General features: G+C 40.5%; 1 protein-coding gene across 1 annotated transcript in view; it reads right to left on the reverse strand.

Moving 5' to 3' along the window:
- Positions 1-16,473, reverse strand: part of ABTB3 (ankyrin repeat and BTB domain containing 3) — a 280,313-nt gene that overhangs the window by 35,431 nt on the left and 228,409 nt on the right. Inside the window, exons 5-6 of the mRNA XM_048499967.1 lie at positions 6,448-6,613; positions 3,606-3,695 (exon numbers count right to left, since the gene is read on the reverse strand). Coding sequence (XP_048355924.1) covers positions 3,606-3,695; positions 6,448-6,613 — 256 coding nt within the window. The remainder of the gene's footprint in view (positions 1-3,605; positions 3,696-6,447; positions 6,614-16,473) is intronic.

A 16,473-nucleotide genomic window follows, 5' to 3' on the forward strand; every position in this document is an offset into this window, starting at 1 on the left:
CGCCTCTAATCCACCAGCTAGCTAACTGCACACTTTTGACCATAGTTTGTACAGTTATCTCAGGATTCACCAGTCCCCCCCCTCCAAATTCCTTTATTTATTTATTTATTTTTTAAAGATCATGTTATTGGATTAGAAGACTTGTTTTATGAAATACAGGCTCCTGGCAGCCTGAAAGAGATAATCTGTTTGCTTCCTATTAGTAAAGATTCCCATCACACATGGTAGGGAAGGTTCTGAGTTTGCTAATATGTGACAGCTGTTCTGCATACATCCAAGCTATCACATAATAATCCGATTTATTGGTCACGCAAATCATCAGTAAGGGAAATTTCAAACAATTATTTTAGAAATTGTTTTTTGCATTTTCTACATCTGTAACTTGAATGCTACAGCCACAGCAAAACAAGACAATATGATCTATTTTTAAAGAGCTTTCCTTTCCTATCCCACACCAAGAGCATTCTCAGCTGCACGTTCCAGGGAAAGCTTTAGTAAACTTCAATAGGAGTAATTCTCCATAAAATTATGCTGTGTGCTTCCTACAAATCTTGCCAAGGTAACTTAAGACAACCCCCATCTCTCTGAATGGAATGATGGAACCCAGAAAGGTGAATCAATTTAACACATTTATGATTTCATCTTAACCCAATAAAAATTTAAAATGTTTCTTTAGATATTTATACCCTGCTTTTCTCCACAATGCAGAACAAATGGGGAACCAGAATGACTCACAACAACAACTGTATAAGATAAATTAGATTGATGAATCCAGAATCGCCTGTCAACACTTCCATGGCAGAGCAGGAATTCAAACAGGGGCCTTCCAGAACCTGGTCCAACAGTACAAACACTACACTTCGTTATGATTTCTCTCATGTACAAGATACTATTAGACTATGATTGCACTCAGGTATAATATACTATTTTGAAAAAGTTGAAGGTACCACTAGACTCAAGAGAAGAGGCTGCTGGATTAGTGGTGGCTGGAACAGGAGTATGGGGTTAGGATGGATCCCTTGGTGGCATTCCCTACACAGAAATCGGTTGCCGGAAGTAGGTATCATCCCAGTCAAGGAAAGAAACCAGTCTTTTAGTTGCATGGAGAAAAAAAATGCATGTTCATAGGACAATTGTTACAACTTTCCAGCACACACTTGTCAGCGCCAAGACAAATTCTCCCACCACATTGTTGCATTGGAAGCCCAAATTTGTCCAGTGAAATAAATCAGATGAATATCGTTGAAGGCTTTCATGGCCAGAATCACTGGGGTGTTGTGTGGTTTCTGGGCTGTATGGCCATGCCTCTGAAGATCCCAGCCACAGATGCAGGCGAAACGTCAGGAGAAAATGCTACTAGAACATGGCCATACCGCCCGGAAACCACTCAACAGCCCAGATTAACATCATTAAAGATGCCAGTACTAAATTCTATTAAGGAGAACAAACAAGGTTCCTCAAGGTTTACTCCAAAAACATTGTTTTGAACAATATTCCAGTTTCCAACTGGCATTGATGAAAATTGTCTGACAGAAGGCAGGGAACAAATGAATGCATAAAGATGCTTTATAATAATTCTATCAATTCTATCAGTGAGAGTTGCCAACTCTGTGTTTGGAAATACCTGGAGATTTTGGTGGTGCAGACTGTGGGAGGTGGGGTTTTAGGCGGGGAAGGATCTCATTGGTATATAATGCTAAAGAGTCCACCCTCTAGAGGAGCCATTTTTTTCTAGTGGAACAGATAACAGGCACAAACACCCCCTTTCCTCAGCACTGAGACCCCAGTCCACATCACTCCCCACACATACAGCTACTTTTTATGGCCCAAGTTCACATTTGGAGTAAGGGAGTCAGAGATATATGAAATTATGCAATGTGAGGAGAAAGAGAAAATAGAGAACTTGGCATGCATCTTCCCAAAAACCAGAATACAGGACACCCTAAGAAATTGATGGGCAGTAGTTTCAGGAACAGACAAATGAATGTAATTCTTCACATGGCACATAATTAATTTTGAGCAAACCACTGCCATGGAATGCAGTGATGACCGCTACCTTTGATGGCTTGAAAGGTAAAATTAGACGAATTCATTGACTATAGTGGCTAAAAACCCCTGTGTCTCAAAGGCAATTTACCTCAGTGCCAGAGGCTTGGGTGTAGCAACAGGGGGATGCTTTGGCCTCTGTATTCCTGAAACATTCCACAGTAACTGATTGACTACCATGGGAAACAAGATACTGGATTAGATAGACCATTGGCTTGATCCATCGTGGTTCTTCTTATATTCTTAGGAGTTCTAGTCACAGAAAATCAAAATCTAGTGCAGTCTGAACCTTAGAATTAGGCTTTTGATGGGACTTTCAGCTGACCATTGTGTCCCATCTCAGGAAACTCTGATCATCTGTGACATTCCTTCAGTCAGAGGCCCCATACCTGCCCCCCAATGATGTACCATGATGTCAAATACATTTTACTGATTAGCTCATTTCCAACCAGAAGTTTCCACAGTTCGCTCTGCAGCTTCAATGGTTTGTTTCTTATTATCTAAATCTGCTTTCACTCAGGATTTAAGCCTACTTCTCTTGCTGAAGTCCTTCATCTGATCTTGGTAGCTGCTAGCTTTTGCCACCTCATCTTCTGGCAGCCTTGACACCAGCAGTAACTGGCTACCAAGGCCTTGCTCAGTGGTAGCTCTGGTCCCTTGACCAGGAATGCCATCTTCTCAATCCAGGGGAGTTCTATGCCTCTACCCACTGTAGAAAACTTAGCTAAGGCTGGCTATTCTCCTTCCCAGTTCCTAGCTGGCCCTAGCCAGATACTTTCTTCCTATTTAATTCAGCTGATAATGGGTCCTGCAGTCAAGTCACGGCCAAATTATGAGAGCCCCATAGAATTTTCAAGGCAAGAGACATTCAGAGGTGTTTTGCCATTGTCTACCTCTGCGTAGTGACCCTGGAATTTCCTTAGTGGTCTCCCATCCAAATATTAACCTGAGTCAATTTTACTTAGCTTCTGACAAAATCAGGTTATCCTGGGCAATTCAGGTCAGGACATCTCCTTCAGTCAGGTCCTTTCTGTCCTCCTTCTCCTGGACCAACTGAAGTTCTTGCTGCCTTGTGTCTTCCCCTCAAGTAAGGCTCTCCCTCCTCAAGTAGGTCTTTTCTCCCTCAGAAGAAAAGGGGGCTCCTTCAGCTCTGTGCTGCTGGTATGCTTAGGTCAGTGCCCATGTTCTGCTGTTTCACCCCCAGGGCTGACCAGCTATGTGACACCCCCAAAAGAAATGCTGCCTCTCATCCATTCAATCATACATTGAAGAGAAAGGAATGTAGCATTTGAACTTCAGATTTGGGTCTCCTGAATATATTCAGGATAGAAGGAGAGGGACACTGATGCTTAATCCTGATCTGACACTTAGAATAAACTTAATATAAAAAGATAAAATAAACAAAAAATAAACAGTGCTCTTGAGTATGTTCTTTTCAATACAAATTGAACATTCCAGTTCTGAATAGTAGGATCCTTAAAAGGGGGTTTCTTGTAGGCTTCTGCAACATATTCCTAGAATGGGTAAATTATACATATTAACCATAACAATGGTCTCACCTCAGCATTTAGATCTGCTCCAGCATCTAGCAGCATCTGGACCATGGCCTCATCACCCCTCATGCAAGCATACATCAGTGGAGTCATGCCCTGTGTGAACATCAGTTTGAAAACACTAGTACATTTACAATAGAATGGTTGGATTTGAAGAAATGTTTTCTTAACATATCCTCTTAAGGAGAAACATGGCATGCATGCCAAGTAAAAAAAAAGAGGTTATAAAACTGCTTTCAAATCCATCTTTACCATGTTTATGTGGGAAATAAAATTCCATTCATCTCATTTCAAATATATTTAGGATCACAGCTATATTAAAAAGCAAAGCTTAAAAATCTGACAGGCTTTTATTTAATGCACGTAGCGAAACATCTTTTGCTTGGGCACTGCCTGCTACACAGCAATAATATCACCACAATGTAAACATGTTGCCACCCTTCATATGATGACACCGACAAATCTTAGTCATTCTACATACCTGAGCACTGCTGCATGTCCAGTTTATACATTCAAGTCAATTATACAGGCAATGGCTTGAAACCCAATCAAAATGCCCAGTTTGAAACACCGGAATTGAATATAGAGACAGATATAGTTGGCCATGCATATTGGCTTCTCCAGCAGTGGTTTTTGCATTATGACCCGTGCAATTTCCCAGATGTATGAAGTGAGTTTGTGGGTGGAACTGCTAATTATTCATAATTTTCTCTTTGGCTTCTATGCGGTGTCAAATATAAAAACAGACATTGAGTTCTTCTCATTCTGTACATAGCATGGATTTAGGCCTGATTCAATTGTCCATTTGTTCTAAAGATCCCAGTCCTACGGTGGAGGACATATAGCCAAAACATTACACGTGACTGGACATCCTATCCTGCACAAATGCCTATGTTCACAGTGGTGGAAAGTGCCATCAAGTTACAATTGACTTGTGGCAACCACGTAGGGTTTTCAAAGCAAACGATGAACAGAGGTGATTTTCCATTGCCTGCCTGCATTTAGCAGTCCTAACTTCCTTGGTGGTCTCCCATCTAAGTATTAACCAAGGCTGACCCTGCTTGGCTTCTAAGATATAATGAGATCAAGTTGGTCTCTGCCATCCAGGTCAGGATGTTCAAAATGAAGCAGAAAAAAAGAGGAGAGGGAAGTGAAGGTTGCACAAATCAGTCTAATGCAAATAGGACATCTATGAAGTGCCTCTATTTCATAAGATACATTACAAAAGGTGGGACAAGGGCTATACTTTTCATCTCCTCAATAAAGACAGGATTTTGGGCCAGATAAATATGTAAAACAAGCAACTACATTTACAGAAATAGGTGTAATAGAACTTAAAATATTTTCCACAAAGTCCCTCCTTTAGCTTTTTTAATGAATTTAGCCCTGTCTTTCCAGAGATGAAAAGATAAATCCCATTGTCTTCTGCAGAACTAAAATTGTCTTCTCTTTTCTTTAAATAATATCAGAACACTGGGCGTTTATCTAATTAAAAATGTCCTTTTAGCCATTTAATGAGTTTCTTTTTGACAGGTTAGAGACCCAAGCGTTTTTTACTCATTGCCAATACAGTAAATGGTTGGAAGAGAAACTTCTTTTTTACACTCATCCTGGGGACACAGTGATTTCATTTTAAATGAAATGCCAAGACAACACTGCAGAAAGTTGCTAGCTCTAGGGAAATGTTGCCCTGTTTGGAGGAAAACGAGATTAGCTGACCCTTCATTACAAAGATTCGTGGCTGCAATTTGTATTAATCTGAAACACCCAGAGCTGCTGATCAATGTATCCCTTATGATTAGTGTTACACTGAAAATGGTATTAGGCAGAGATGGAAGGGAGAGTTAAATGCAGCATAAGTGAAAAATGGAAATAACTATTTGTTATATTCAGCAGAGGAAAGGGGAAAGCAGAAAATAGGTGGATGTGGATAGAGGAATAATCTGCTAAGGATCATGGCTACAACAGCAGTAAACATTCAGGGGGCAGCTAGACAAGATTTTATAACCAGATCTCCCAACATCTTTAATTTTATTTAAAAAGCAGTTGAGGCTGGAGAAATCATAGCGGGGGAACAGTTAAACCCCCCCAGCACAAAATCCACAGTTCATTTACCACCCTAGCATCTGCCCATAACTGCTTCCAAATAAAATCTAAAACACTGGGAGATCAACTCATGGATCTCCTGGGTCTCATTTAATTAAGCCCTTTTCCCAGAAAAGAGGCAGAATTCCACATTCTGTGAAATTCTATAATTATTTTTAATGCTTTTTTTCTTTTCTTTCTCCAGGCTTGCAGTTTCCCTGATGGACACCTCCTGGAAATCATAGCTCCAACACCTATAACCTGCAAAGGGGGGGACTTTTAATAATCGAACTACACAGGATGTGGAGTTCTGCTAGAGTTCCAAGGAGTCAGATAATGGTGGGCAATCTCCTGGGTCTTCCCATGGCACCTGCCAAAACTCAGCTGTTCAGTGGCTGGAAGCAGGCTTGCCAAAAAGAGGAGTGTGATCTATGTTCTTGTGCAATGACATCAAGCAGAAGTGCTGGCATCACACTGGAGGGACTTTCTATCACTCTCCTTAAAGCTCTACGGAAACCATATACGATCAGTCTTCCTAAAACTCTATGGAAACGATAGAGTTTGGGGGGCATGTGCTAGGGAGTCTGCCAGATGCAATGCAAGGGCTTCCTCATCATGTCAGGAGGGACCTGGCAACCCCAAGTTCTGCCTTTATCGAGAGAATAGTGGGAATGGTTAAGATCTCTGTACATATAAATGGCAGAGCATTGGTGGTGGCAAGAGGGCAGGGGTACTACTTCTCCAATCAGTTTCAGTTTTGTACCTGTTCACTCATGCTATTAATTCCATCAGGTCCCAGTAAAGATATGGCCTGTTTGACCAGATCAGTTCGGCCACAGGTCAGCATTCGGAATCCCAAATCTTGCTTGAATTTTGCTTCTATGGCTACAGCATCCAGCTTCCGAGAAGCACAGAAACAATCATCAATCCTGTGAATAAAGAAACAATTAGGAACCATTAAAAACCACATTTAACCATAGCAGTATTTTGCTTTCAGATGTCATAACACTGATGCTACAAACACCCTGTACAATACTCCATTCAAGGAGAATTTAGATACAGGGTATCCTACAAAGGCTATCCTAGGATACAGCATTACCTAGTTACAGTTGCCATTTCTGAATCAGGTCAGAGAAATTCAATAGATTCAGATTTTTGTTCCTAGTAAGATGCAGCAATAGCATCACATACCAGTTTGATTTTTGTCTCTCAGCAAAAATAAAATAAAGTTTTTTGAGTCACAATCAGGGGAAAAGGTAGCAATGCTAATTCTTTGATTCATGTTCCAGAGAAGTCATTTAGTCTGCTGCAGCCAAAACAACAAGAGTTATATAGTATTTTACTGCAGCAGAAGTTTTATGGCTAGGACCCTAAAGGCTAGAACCCTTCTTATGTTGTGACCCACCCTGAGCCTTGCAGGGATAGGGCGGGATATAAATTAGACCGACAGACTAACAGACTGTCAGTCCATCAGTCCGTCCGTCCGTCAGACCCACCGACCGACCGACCGACTTTATCAGATGAATCTGAAAAACTCCAGGGCTCTTTTTTCCTTGTGATGAAGGTTTATGAATATTTACTAATAACGTTATAATTGATACCTTCAAGGAGCTCCTTCAGAAAGTTCTCAGCAGTAGTTTAGCTTCATAACAACTGTGCCAGGTTGAAATGTAGAGAGATACTTCCCAAAGCCCCACAGAAAGCTTCATAGCTGAAGAAGGATTTGAATCTGAGTCTTTCATATAAAACCAACACCAAACAAACCCCTTAGCAATGAAACAGCAATCGTGAGTATTCTTCATATAACAAAGCTGCTACACTGGCAATGACATCATAAAAACAGTTTCATGCTTCTGCCCATTGACTTCAATAGACTTAGAAGGTATAACACTGCTTAGGCTGCCCCTACGAATGTCATATATTTGCTGTGGGCTTATCATATATTACCAAATGTAATAAGTATATATGTGCACTTGCTTCCATGCAGGCAATAAAGTGTTTCCTAACTGTTCATCTCCAAAAATGACTGTAAATTAAGTCAGAAAGCACAGCTAGATATCACACTGTGGCAAATGCAAACATTGTTGTTCAACATTATGACCATGATACCACGCTGAATAAATGTGAGCCTGAGGTGCAGAGCAACACTTCTTTGAACATAGGCTACTTTTACCACATTTGCTGCTATAAGGCAGTTCTAGAAGGCTATTTTTCTACATTATATATATATATACACACACACACACACACACACACACACACACACACACACACACCACTCTTGCCCCTTATAGCTTGAAAATTTCGAATCATACATTAAAGAGATCCATAATACAATAAAATCCTGAAAGATCCCCTGAAGAAAATGCCTGCCACTCAAAGCCCTGGCAACACAGCCTTACACCTCCGCCTAAGAACTTTGAAGAATGGCACCCTTATCAATACTGGCTCCCACCTTCTGAAAAGGATCAGGTTCTGGTAGACGCCAGGCGGGCAAGCTAAGTTTGTGTGTGGGAGGGTGAGCAGATGGTCACAGCTTCTGGACAGTAATTCACATGAGGATATATGGGGAGAGGTGGTCATTCAGATATGTGGATCCAAGGCCATAAAGGTCTTTAAAGGTAAAAATCAACACCCTTAATTGGATTTGGAAGTAAGCAGGAAGTAGGCAAGATATGTTCCTGAGTCTGCTGCTACAGTCTGAAACAGGCACAGCTGCCAGTGGTCTTCAAGGGTTGAGCCAAGTCTACATTGTACAACAGAACAGCAGAATTACCAAATCCAGCAAAACAAAACATTAAAGAAACTGAATAGCAGAATCTGATTGATATGAAGCTGATTTAAAAAACCATTTCTGAGGTCTAAGAATCGCTACACAGCACAGAGGGTTTGGAATTTCACCAATACTGTGTGAAATTAGTAATTACTGAGTTTTGAAAATGCTTTTCAAAACACATTGCTTTTAATGCATGGAAATTTTGAAAATTTACACAATGGTTTTAATGCATGGCAATTTTCAGCTGCACTATGAAGGACAACAATACCATTTTACCTTATGGATTTCAAAAGTCACCACATCTAAAAACTGTATTTAAGGATTGCTGTTTTGATATTGATGAAGGAAGGCAGAATCTGAGAACTTCTGTCACATATGGTAGCAATTGCTACTTATTCTGTCAACCTATACCAGAAACAGTTATTTTAAAGTGCAGATATAGTTCAGTTACAGCCCTGCAGCAGCATATCTAGAGTATTAGTTATACAATTTTACTGGCATTACAAACAATGCAAACTTAAGAAGCAATTCCATCTGCACAGTAGAAGTCAAACCATGACAGGGCTACCACATTTAGGGAATCCACAAGGATGCAAACAAAACCCCCCAAACACCTGCTTAATCACAGTTTGATGGAATCTGGTTAAGCAGCAGACCTGACTGGCCCCTCTACCAAAGTTTTTATTGGAGTTAAAGTTCCTCTTAACTATGATTAAGGCAGGAAGAGGGGCTGTGAAGGAGAGGTGGCATCTTGCAGCTTCTCTCAACCTGAAAGTGACCTGTTTAATTGTTTGGAGAAGAGAGAAAAAAAACACCATATTGAAAAGGCCTACAAGAAGCGGTGAAGTGAAATAAACATTAAAAGATTCTGCAGAATTCATTTAAAACTTTTTGAGGCAGGAAATAAAACGTTTCCTTCATGGAGTTCTGCCTTGTTTTCGCCCCAAAACTTTTTAGTTCCAGCCTCAAAACGTTTTAAATGAATCCCCTTTTAAAAACGATTCCTTAGCTGAAATGTTTTGAGAAAACGTCTTCAGTTGCTGTGTGATCTATTGATCACGTTGCCCATGCTTTTCTGCTTCCCCGAACTTCTCAGTTCCCCCTCGCTACTTATTTGCAGCTTTTCCCTGTTGTTCTTTTCTGGGGGGGCAGTCTTCCAAGCATCACATATACAGAATGCAGCATGGGCTGTAAAGCATGGAAGCATTGATTCAATGCAGAATTTCAAAAAGCAAAAAGGGCGAAAATTAAGTAATGGCGGCCAGGAATCCTTTTGAGAGGGCGAATGTGAACAAAATCCCCCATTTTGTTCACACTCACCCCCTCAAAAGGATTCCTGATTGAAACCGTTCACAAAGGTTTTAGAAGTGTTTTTGGAGATTTGTGCAGAAAGGGCCATGGACGTGTATATGTTTCAAACGTGCCTGCTGGAGTACTACAGTATGAAATTGGGCATGCAGTGGAAGGACTGTTTCTCCAAGTTCTGCTGAACCATCAAGTCAAACAACAGTTAAAAAGCTGGCCAACACAAACAAAGCAAAACTATCCTAATGCAGTTGCCTGGATTTATAGATTTTCTCTGATTGCTTGCAAGTTTTGCAATACAACAACACCAAAGCTGGCTGCTCATTACAGCCATCTGTCCAGGAATAATGCTCTCTGCAAGAAATAGGTTTGCTTTGGCAAGAAAGGCTGCTGACACATCAAAGAGCTGAAAAATTCCCTCTTAACTTTCTCATGCATGTGCCTCTTATTTAAAGTACTGGGGCTGTTTCACCTGTAAAAGCCTTAGTGGCGGGTCTCAAAATTGGGTTTAAGTCCTCAAATGTTCCAACAAAAAAACCTATGAAAGTGCTTCAGTTTTTTTCTGGCACTCCATAAACATAGGAAATGGAACTGAAGTGCCAATGTGGTACTGTGGACAGAGTGTTAAGACTTGCACTGAGATTTGCATCACCCCGATGAACAAAAACTCATTATCATCCTATACCTTCAATGACTTGACCACCCACTTAGGGATGGACAATTTCATATAAGATGAATCCATTGTAGGGTAAAATTTATCCAGAAACCACAGCTGCAATGGTCTCATAACCAGCCTGGCCAGAGGGCACACTGCTGTAGTTGATGCCATCAGTCCTGAGAGGAACTGAATCTTCTGGCCTGTTGAAACCTATCTCTCATAAATATCTGAGCTAAACATGCTCAGCACTGCAACATGATAGCTGAAGCGAGGAAAACCTGCTCTCCTCTAAATTTGCTTATCCCTTTTGAACAAGGACATATAGCCAACTACCTTTTCTGGCTTACCAATCCAAGGCACAGAAGAGCAATAACCTTGGCCCGCTTCAATTTAATGCCCTCTATGCTCCTTAAAGGCAGATACCAACGCATAGATAAACAAAAGAGGCTATGCCCATGCAATTCAGGCCAAGTAGAGACACTGGAGCACACTCTGTTTCATTGTGCAAGGTTTGCCAAGATCAGAATGACAAAAACCATCATTGCTTCACTCCTATACAATCATTTAACTGATGCTCTTAGGATTCCTTTAATTTTAGATAATCTTGATCCTTACTTTTGTGAAAGCGTAGCAAAATATCTTTTAAAGATTATAGACGCAACGCCAGATGGATATTAAGCATTAGATTGCTATCACCATAACAACAACAATGTTGCTCACATTAACTATTTGCTACTGTTATACAGTGCCTACCTCTGCCAAAGCAACCTTGGGTTCACGGGTCACCCAAATAACCCTGTGGGTGATTCATTGAGAGATGCCGTAGTCTTTGTTATTGATTGCCAGATGGGAGTGACACAACTGAAGGCTGTGGGCAACCTATGGGAGTCAAATCAATTGTTTGCCCATTTCCTCGCCCCCTATCCCTTGTTCTGTGTTAGGTGCCACTCTAACAAACTCTGTGTTTTATAGTGGAGTGTTGATACTGTATGCTGTTGTGATGCCTGGGCTCTGTTGGTGGGTTTTCAGTCTGGTCTGTGGAGAGGTGTATAGGAATGGCACTTTTGATGAGTCCATTTGGACTAAACTATTGATAAGACTCTGAATGGCTGCTGTATCTATCTGTTTTTTATGGACAATTGTTTTATTGTTTTATTGTATTTTGGAATGCCAATAAAGGCTTGTCTGTCTGTAAACATGCTCAGTTCCTCTTTCTTTAGTTCCTCTTTCTTTAGGTAAAAAAGCTGTGCCGTGATTAGCAGCTAGAACTGCCCCGATGTATTGGACAATAGGAGAAGGCTCCAACTTAATTTTTTTTCCAGTTAACTGTCAATCCTCAAACATGCGGATATCCCTAAGCATATCCTTTATTAATTGCTCCTTAGATAATGCCACCATAAGTCAATCATCTAAATAGGGATAAATTATACACCCCTGAAACCATAAGTATGCTACTATTGGGGCAATATACTTTGTAAACAATCTGGGGACAGTGGCCAATTCAAAGGGCAATACAGTATACTGGTATTCCTTCCCTTCAGATTTAAAACCTCAAGTATTTTCTGTGATTCTCCTGAATTGCTATGCAAAAAAATGAATCTTTTAAATCCAAGCCCGCAATCCACAATGACTTCTTCAACAGTTGTATAATAGCCAGTGAAGACACCATATGAAATTTAGTAATGATCAAATATTTAACTGCCTCAACTCCAATTCTGGATGTTTTCCACCATCCTTCTTTTGGACTAAGACAAATTTAGAGTAAAACCCAGCTGGAGCACCCAGTTCATTCACCTCTTCCAGTGCTCCTTCATCCAAAAGGTCTTGAACTTCCCAATTTAACTCAAATAATTTATTATCCTCAGCATTTTTCAATAATTCAATAGGCAGTGACATAAAAAATTCCAAACCATAATCAAATTCAACAGTATGCAAAACCCTAATTATCAGAGATTATTAATCACCAACTGTCAACATACTTAGTCCACCTATTAAAATATTGGAAACATGGCCCTTGAACCCGCTGTCTCAGCTGCATGCTTAACAGCATTAATCTGCTGCTTTGACAGTTTCATCATTTCCACCTGCAACTGTTGAACAACCTCCTTAGATTCCTCAGGCGATTTCCCAAATATGCTGGACTAACTTCTGCAACATTAAAATCTGATACCAGTAGTTGGCAACCCTCAGAATCATACATCTGCAGTGTACACCTTCTGCCAATCTTTCCCCCTCCTTTATTCATGGGGTCAAACGTAACTGCCTTAGGTTGCATATCCTCAGTAATTAATGAAGAAGGCGGCCCTTGCCTAGAAGCAATCTCTGCCTGCTGGGCTACCTCTCACGGTGCTTCGTCTTATGTTTCACCTTATTTGCCAGTGGTTCCAAAGCATTCCACAGTTCTGGAGACCACACCCAGCTCTGAACTCTTTCCCTCGAAGTGGACATTGACAGAACTTGACTTCAGGGACATCTCCAATGAGGACCTCACCCATTTTTCATCTGACCCCACAGAACTCATGGGCACATCCACAGAAAACAAAGTCTTCTTCCAGAGAGCAGTGTTCAGCTTAGCTGCATGCTCATTTCTGGACTTTGATGTAAAGCCCTGGCACACTTTACATGCTGCCACATTGTGCCTCTCTCCTTAGCAAAGTACACAGAACTGTGCTGGTCCATCCTTGCCATCGTTGCCTCACAATGCGTACACTTCTAAAATAATGCCGTCTGCACCATCTCTCCTCTCCTCCACTAACTCTGACTCACAATACTTAAAGTTGGCAACACGAAACTCAACACAGCCACTCTCCATTGTGGCAAAGAAGGAAATGAAAGGAGGGTGCTCCACCACTGGTCATTTGACCATTAGAGGGAATGGTCTTGTGAGCTCAAGGGCAGCTGGGACACTCTCTAGGTAGGAAGCTGCAGCTTTTCTCTACTGCTGGCCTGCACCTGAGCAGTCTCGATATGGGCCTGCACAGAAACCACAAAGATGACTCAGGGGTTCAAATTTCTGACCTTGAGTCAGTTGGCTCTTGGCTTAACTGAATTCATAGGGTTGTTCTGAATATAAAATGGGATTTAAAAATATACTATCATGAGCTTACCGAAACACAAGCATAATCATTTTTTTTTAAATTGAAAGAACTTAAATGATTGAAAGAAGAACTGCATGCTAAGAAGAGAGATTCATCAGCGTTGAAGAATCAAAGATTATTTCATTGGGTAACAGATCTGTCCTAGTTTCTTTTGCTAGCAACTCTGGACAGCTTTCTAAAGACACTGCCTTTCCTCTGTTGCAAAATTCAACCCTCCTGAAACCGCAAACGCTGATTTCAGGATATGTTATGCAAACTAAAAGCATTTAAACCATGGTTCTTCCTTAGAAAATATGCATCTTAGTTGGATAAATTTATTTCAATTGTCATTTCTGCTGGATTTCTTGTTTTCTTTCTTCTTGTTGTTGTCAAGAAATGGAACCAGGAAGGAGAACAGGGGGAAGGTATGCATGGCCTAACCATATCATTAGTGTTTTCCTGGGGATCTCCCTAACTCCAGTTGGTACATGTGGTCTGGAAGTGCTGAGCTTCTCAAACACGTGGTGTCCCAATCTGTGTAATAACAACTGTCTAATAACAACTGTGCACATCTTCTGATTCAAGCTTTGAAGAAAGAGTTTTTTTCTTTATTTGTAGATATTTTTACATCAGAAGCATCTTGGAATATTCAGGTTGCATAAAGTTACTGTTTACATGGATGTCAGCAGATTCTCAATAAATGCAAAGAGGTACTTTGCGCTTTTGTAAAACTGTTCCCTGTTGTAAAACATCATGCACATTCCCTGTTGTAAAACAGCATGCACATTCTTCCTGGATTCCAGTGCAAACACATGAAAGCAGATCTCCATTAATCCAACAGTAGCCGTTATAAAACAAAAATAATAATTGGGAGCAATTTTTAAAAGAAGCATCAAGACAATACAGTTTGGGTGGGGCAATCACAACAGCCAGGTACGAATCCCCACTCTGCCATGGAAACTTGTTGGGCGACCTTGGGCCAGTCACACACTCTCAGTCTTGACCCTGGCTGCCGTTTGGATAGGATACTTCTAAGAAATACCAGGGGTATGATGTGAAGACAAGCAATGAAAGACCTCTGAACATCTCTTGCCTTGAAAACCCTACAGAATCGCCGAAAGTCAGTTGTGACTTGATGGCACGCGGACGCAGAATGTACTGAGGGGTGAGGACAGCAGCCAATACTGGTTCATCTATTTGCATAAAACATTTTTATCCTGCCTTTCAACCTGAACAGAGTTCACAAGGCAGCAAACATTTTAAAAAATTAAAAATTAAAAATACAATATAATACAATTCCATTAAAACACATAAGCCAGCTCTTCTGAGAACAAATATTACATAATTATTATTAAACAAATGTGCTTCCTTTAGTTAAAGTGGGAGGAAAAGGAAAGAAATACTTTTTTCCTGACAAAGACCTGTTTGTATGTTGTTTGTGGGTACAGGAGGAAGTGCTTGCTCACCATAACAATCCCATGCACATTTTCTCTATGGCAAATATGGGCAATTTCAGCTGTTCACAAGTTAGGCAGCTAGCAGGGGAGAAGGAGTGATATGTACACATATAATTCTCCTTTGTATCCTGTCTTTTGTGGGTGGGGTTACTGCTTTCATGTACTAGGTAGTATAATGAGACTGGGAACATGTCAACTTCATGCAAAGATCAATGCTGTACATGAAGAGGGATGATGCTGTTCCTGGATGGTAGCTGTTCTCAACTTATTTATTAGTCTGCCTTTCTCACAGTGACTTATGGTGGTTTACGCATGGGTCAGCACAATGAACAAAATGGGACATTCAGTAACCAATGCGTCCAGATTTTAGGAATCTGGAACCACCAGAAAAACTGAACTATAACATAAATATTCACAAGACCCATTAAGCGGTACAGAAATTACACAATGGGGTCCCACTTACAATAAGCTATACACAGTAATAGAGGTCACAGTCCCTTATCCAAGCAAGTTTGTAAAACCATTCCATGCAGTGCAACCTTAATACCTGCACAGAAAAGCCCTTTTGAATAGTTCAGTTTTGCATAGTTTGCAGAAAGCCGGGAGAACGAGAGCTTTTCTGACTTCCTCAGGTAGGTCACTCCACAAGACAGAAGCCACAAAGGAAAAACTACATGTACAGGCAGTTGCTGATTTTGCCCATTTGCAGGTTGGCAACTGAAGTGAAGCTGTCATGGCAAGAGGTACATAGAAATAGATGCGGTCCTACAAATAAGATAACTTCCCTTGCACAATGCCCATCCTTATCCAGAGGAACATTTGGGTGCCACATGGAAGATAGTAAATCTCATTAACTGAATTAGCAATGGAGAACATCTAAAACAGAAAAAAATGAAAAAAATGAAAACGAAAACTCTAGAGCATGAATTACCATGAATAAGCTTAGATCTGCAGTTGTGGCAAAAACTATTTCATAAGATTAGGGCATGAAAGGAACAGTGCAGGATATGCATTACAAACTTCATAACATTAAGATGTACTTTAATCCTAATATAGAAGTGAAATTGAGAGAAGAGCCAACATTAATTCTTCTTTAATAGTGTTCAGTGCTAGATTAGCAAAAGAGGATGAGATTCCCATCAGGAAACCTATACGTGGCTTTGTAAGTATTCAAATCCCCTTTATCCTCTAGAATCATCTGTGTCAAGGGTTTGCTGAGTCTTCTCAGGGAGTCTGTCTGTAGCTACATGCTGGGTTGGCATTTTTGTATCTAATCATTGCAGCAGTCACGGTTGGCATTAGAAGATTTGTCAAAATTTAGGATGAGGACAAGGACATTCAAGGAGAGAAGCATATGAAAGTGGTGCTGGATCTAATTATATGGAAAAAATATCTTGCATAATGATTCAGCCCTCTAAAGCACTGTTTCTCCATCCCATCTAACACATTTTAAATTAATAAGTGTGATAAACTGTTTCTTTCCTAAAACCTTACTTGTTTTAAGCCCAGTCTATCT

Source organism: Sphaerodactylus townsendi, linkage group LG06, assembly GCF_021028975.2.
Source record: "Sphaerodactylus townsendi isolate TG3544 linkage group LG06, MPM_Stown_v2.3, whole genome shotgun sequence".
Classification (NCBI taxonomy): Eukaryota; Metazoa; Chordata; class Lepidosauria; order Squamata; family Sphaerodactylidae; genus Sphaerodactylus; species Sphaerodactylus townsendi.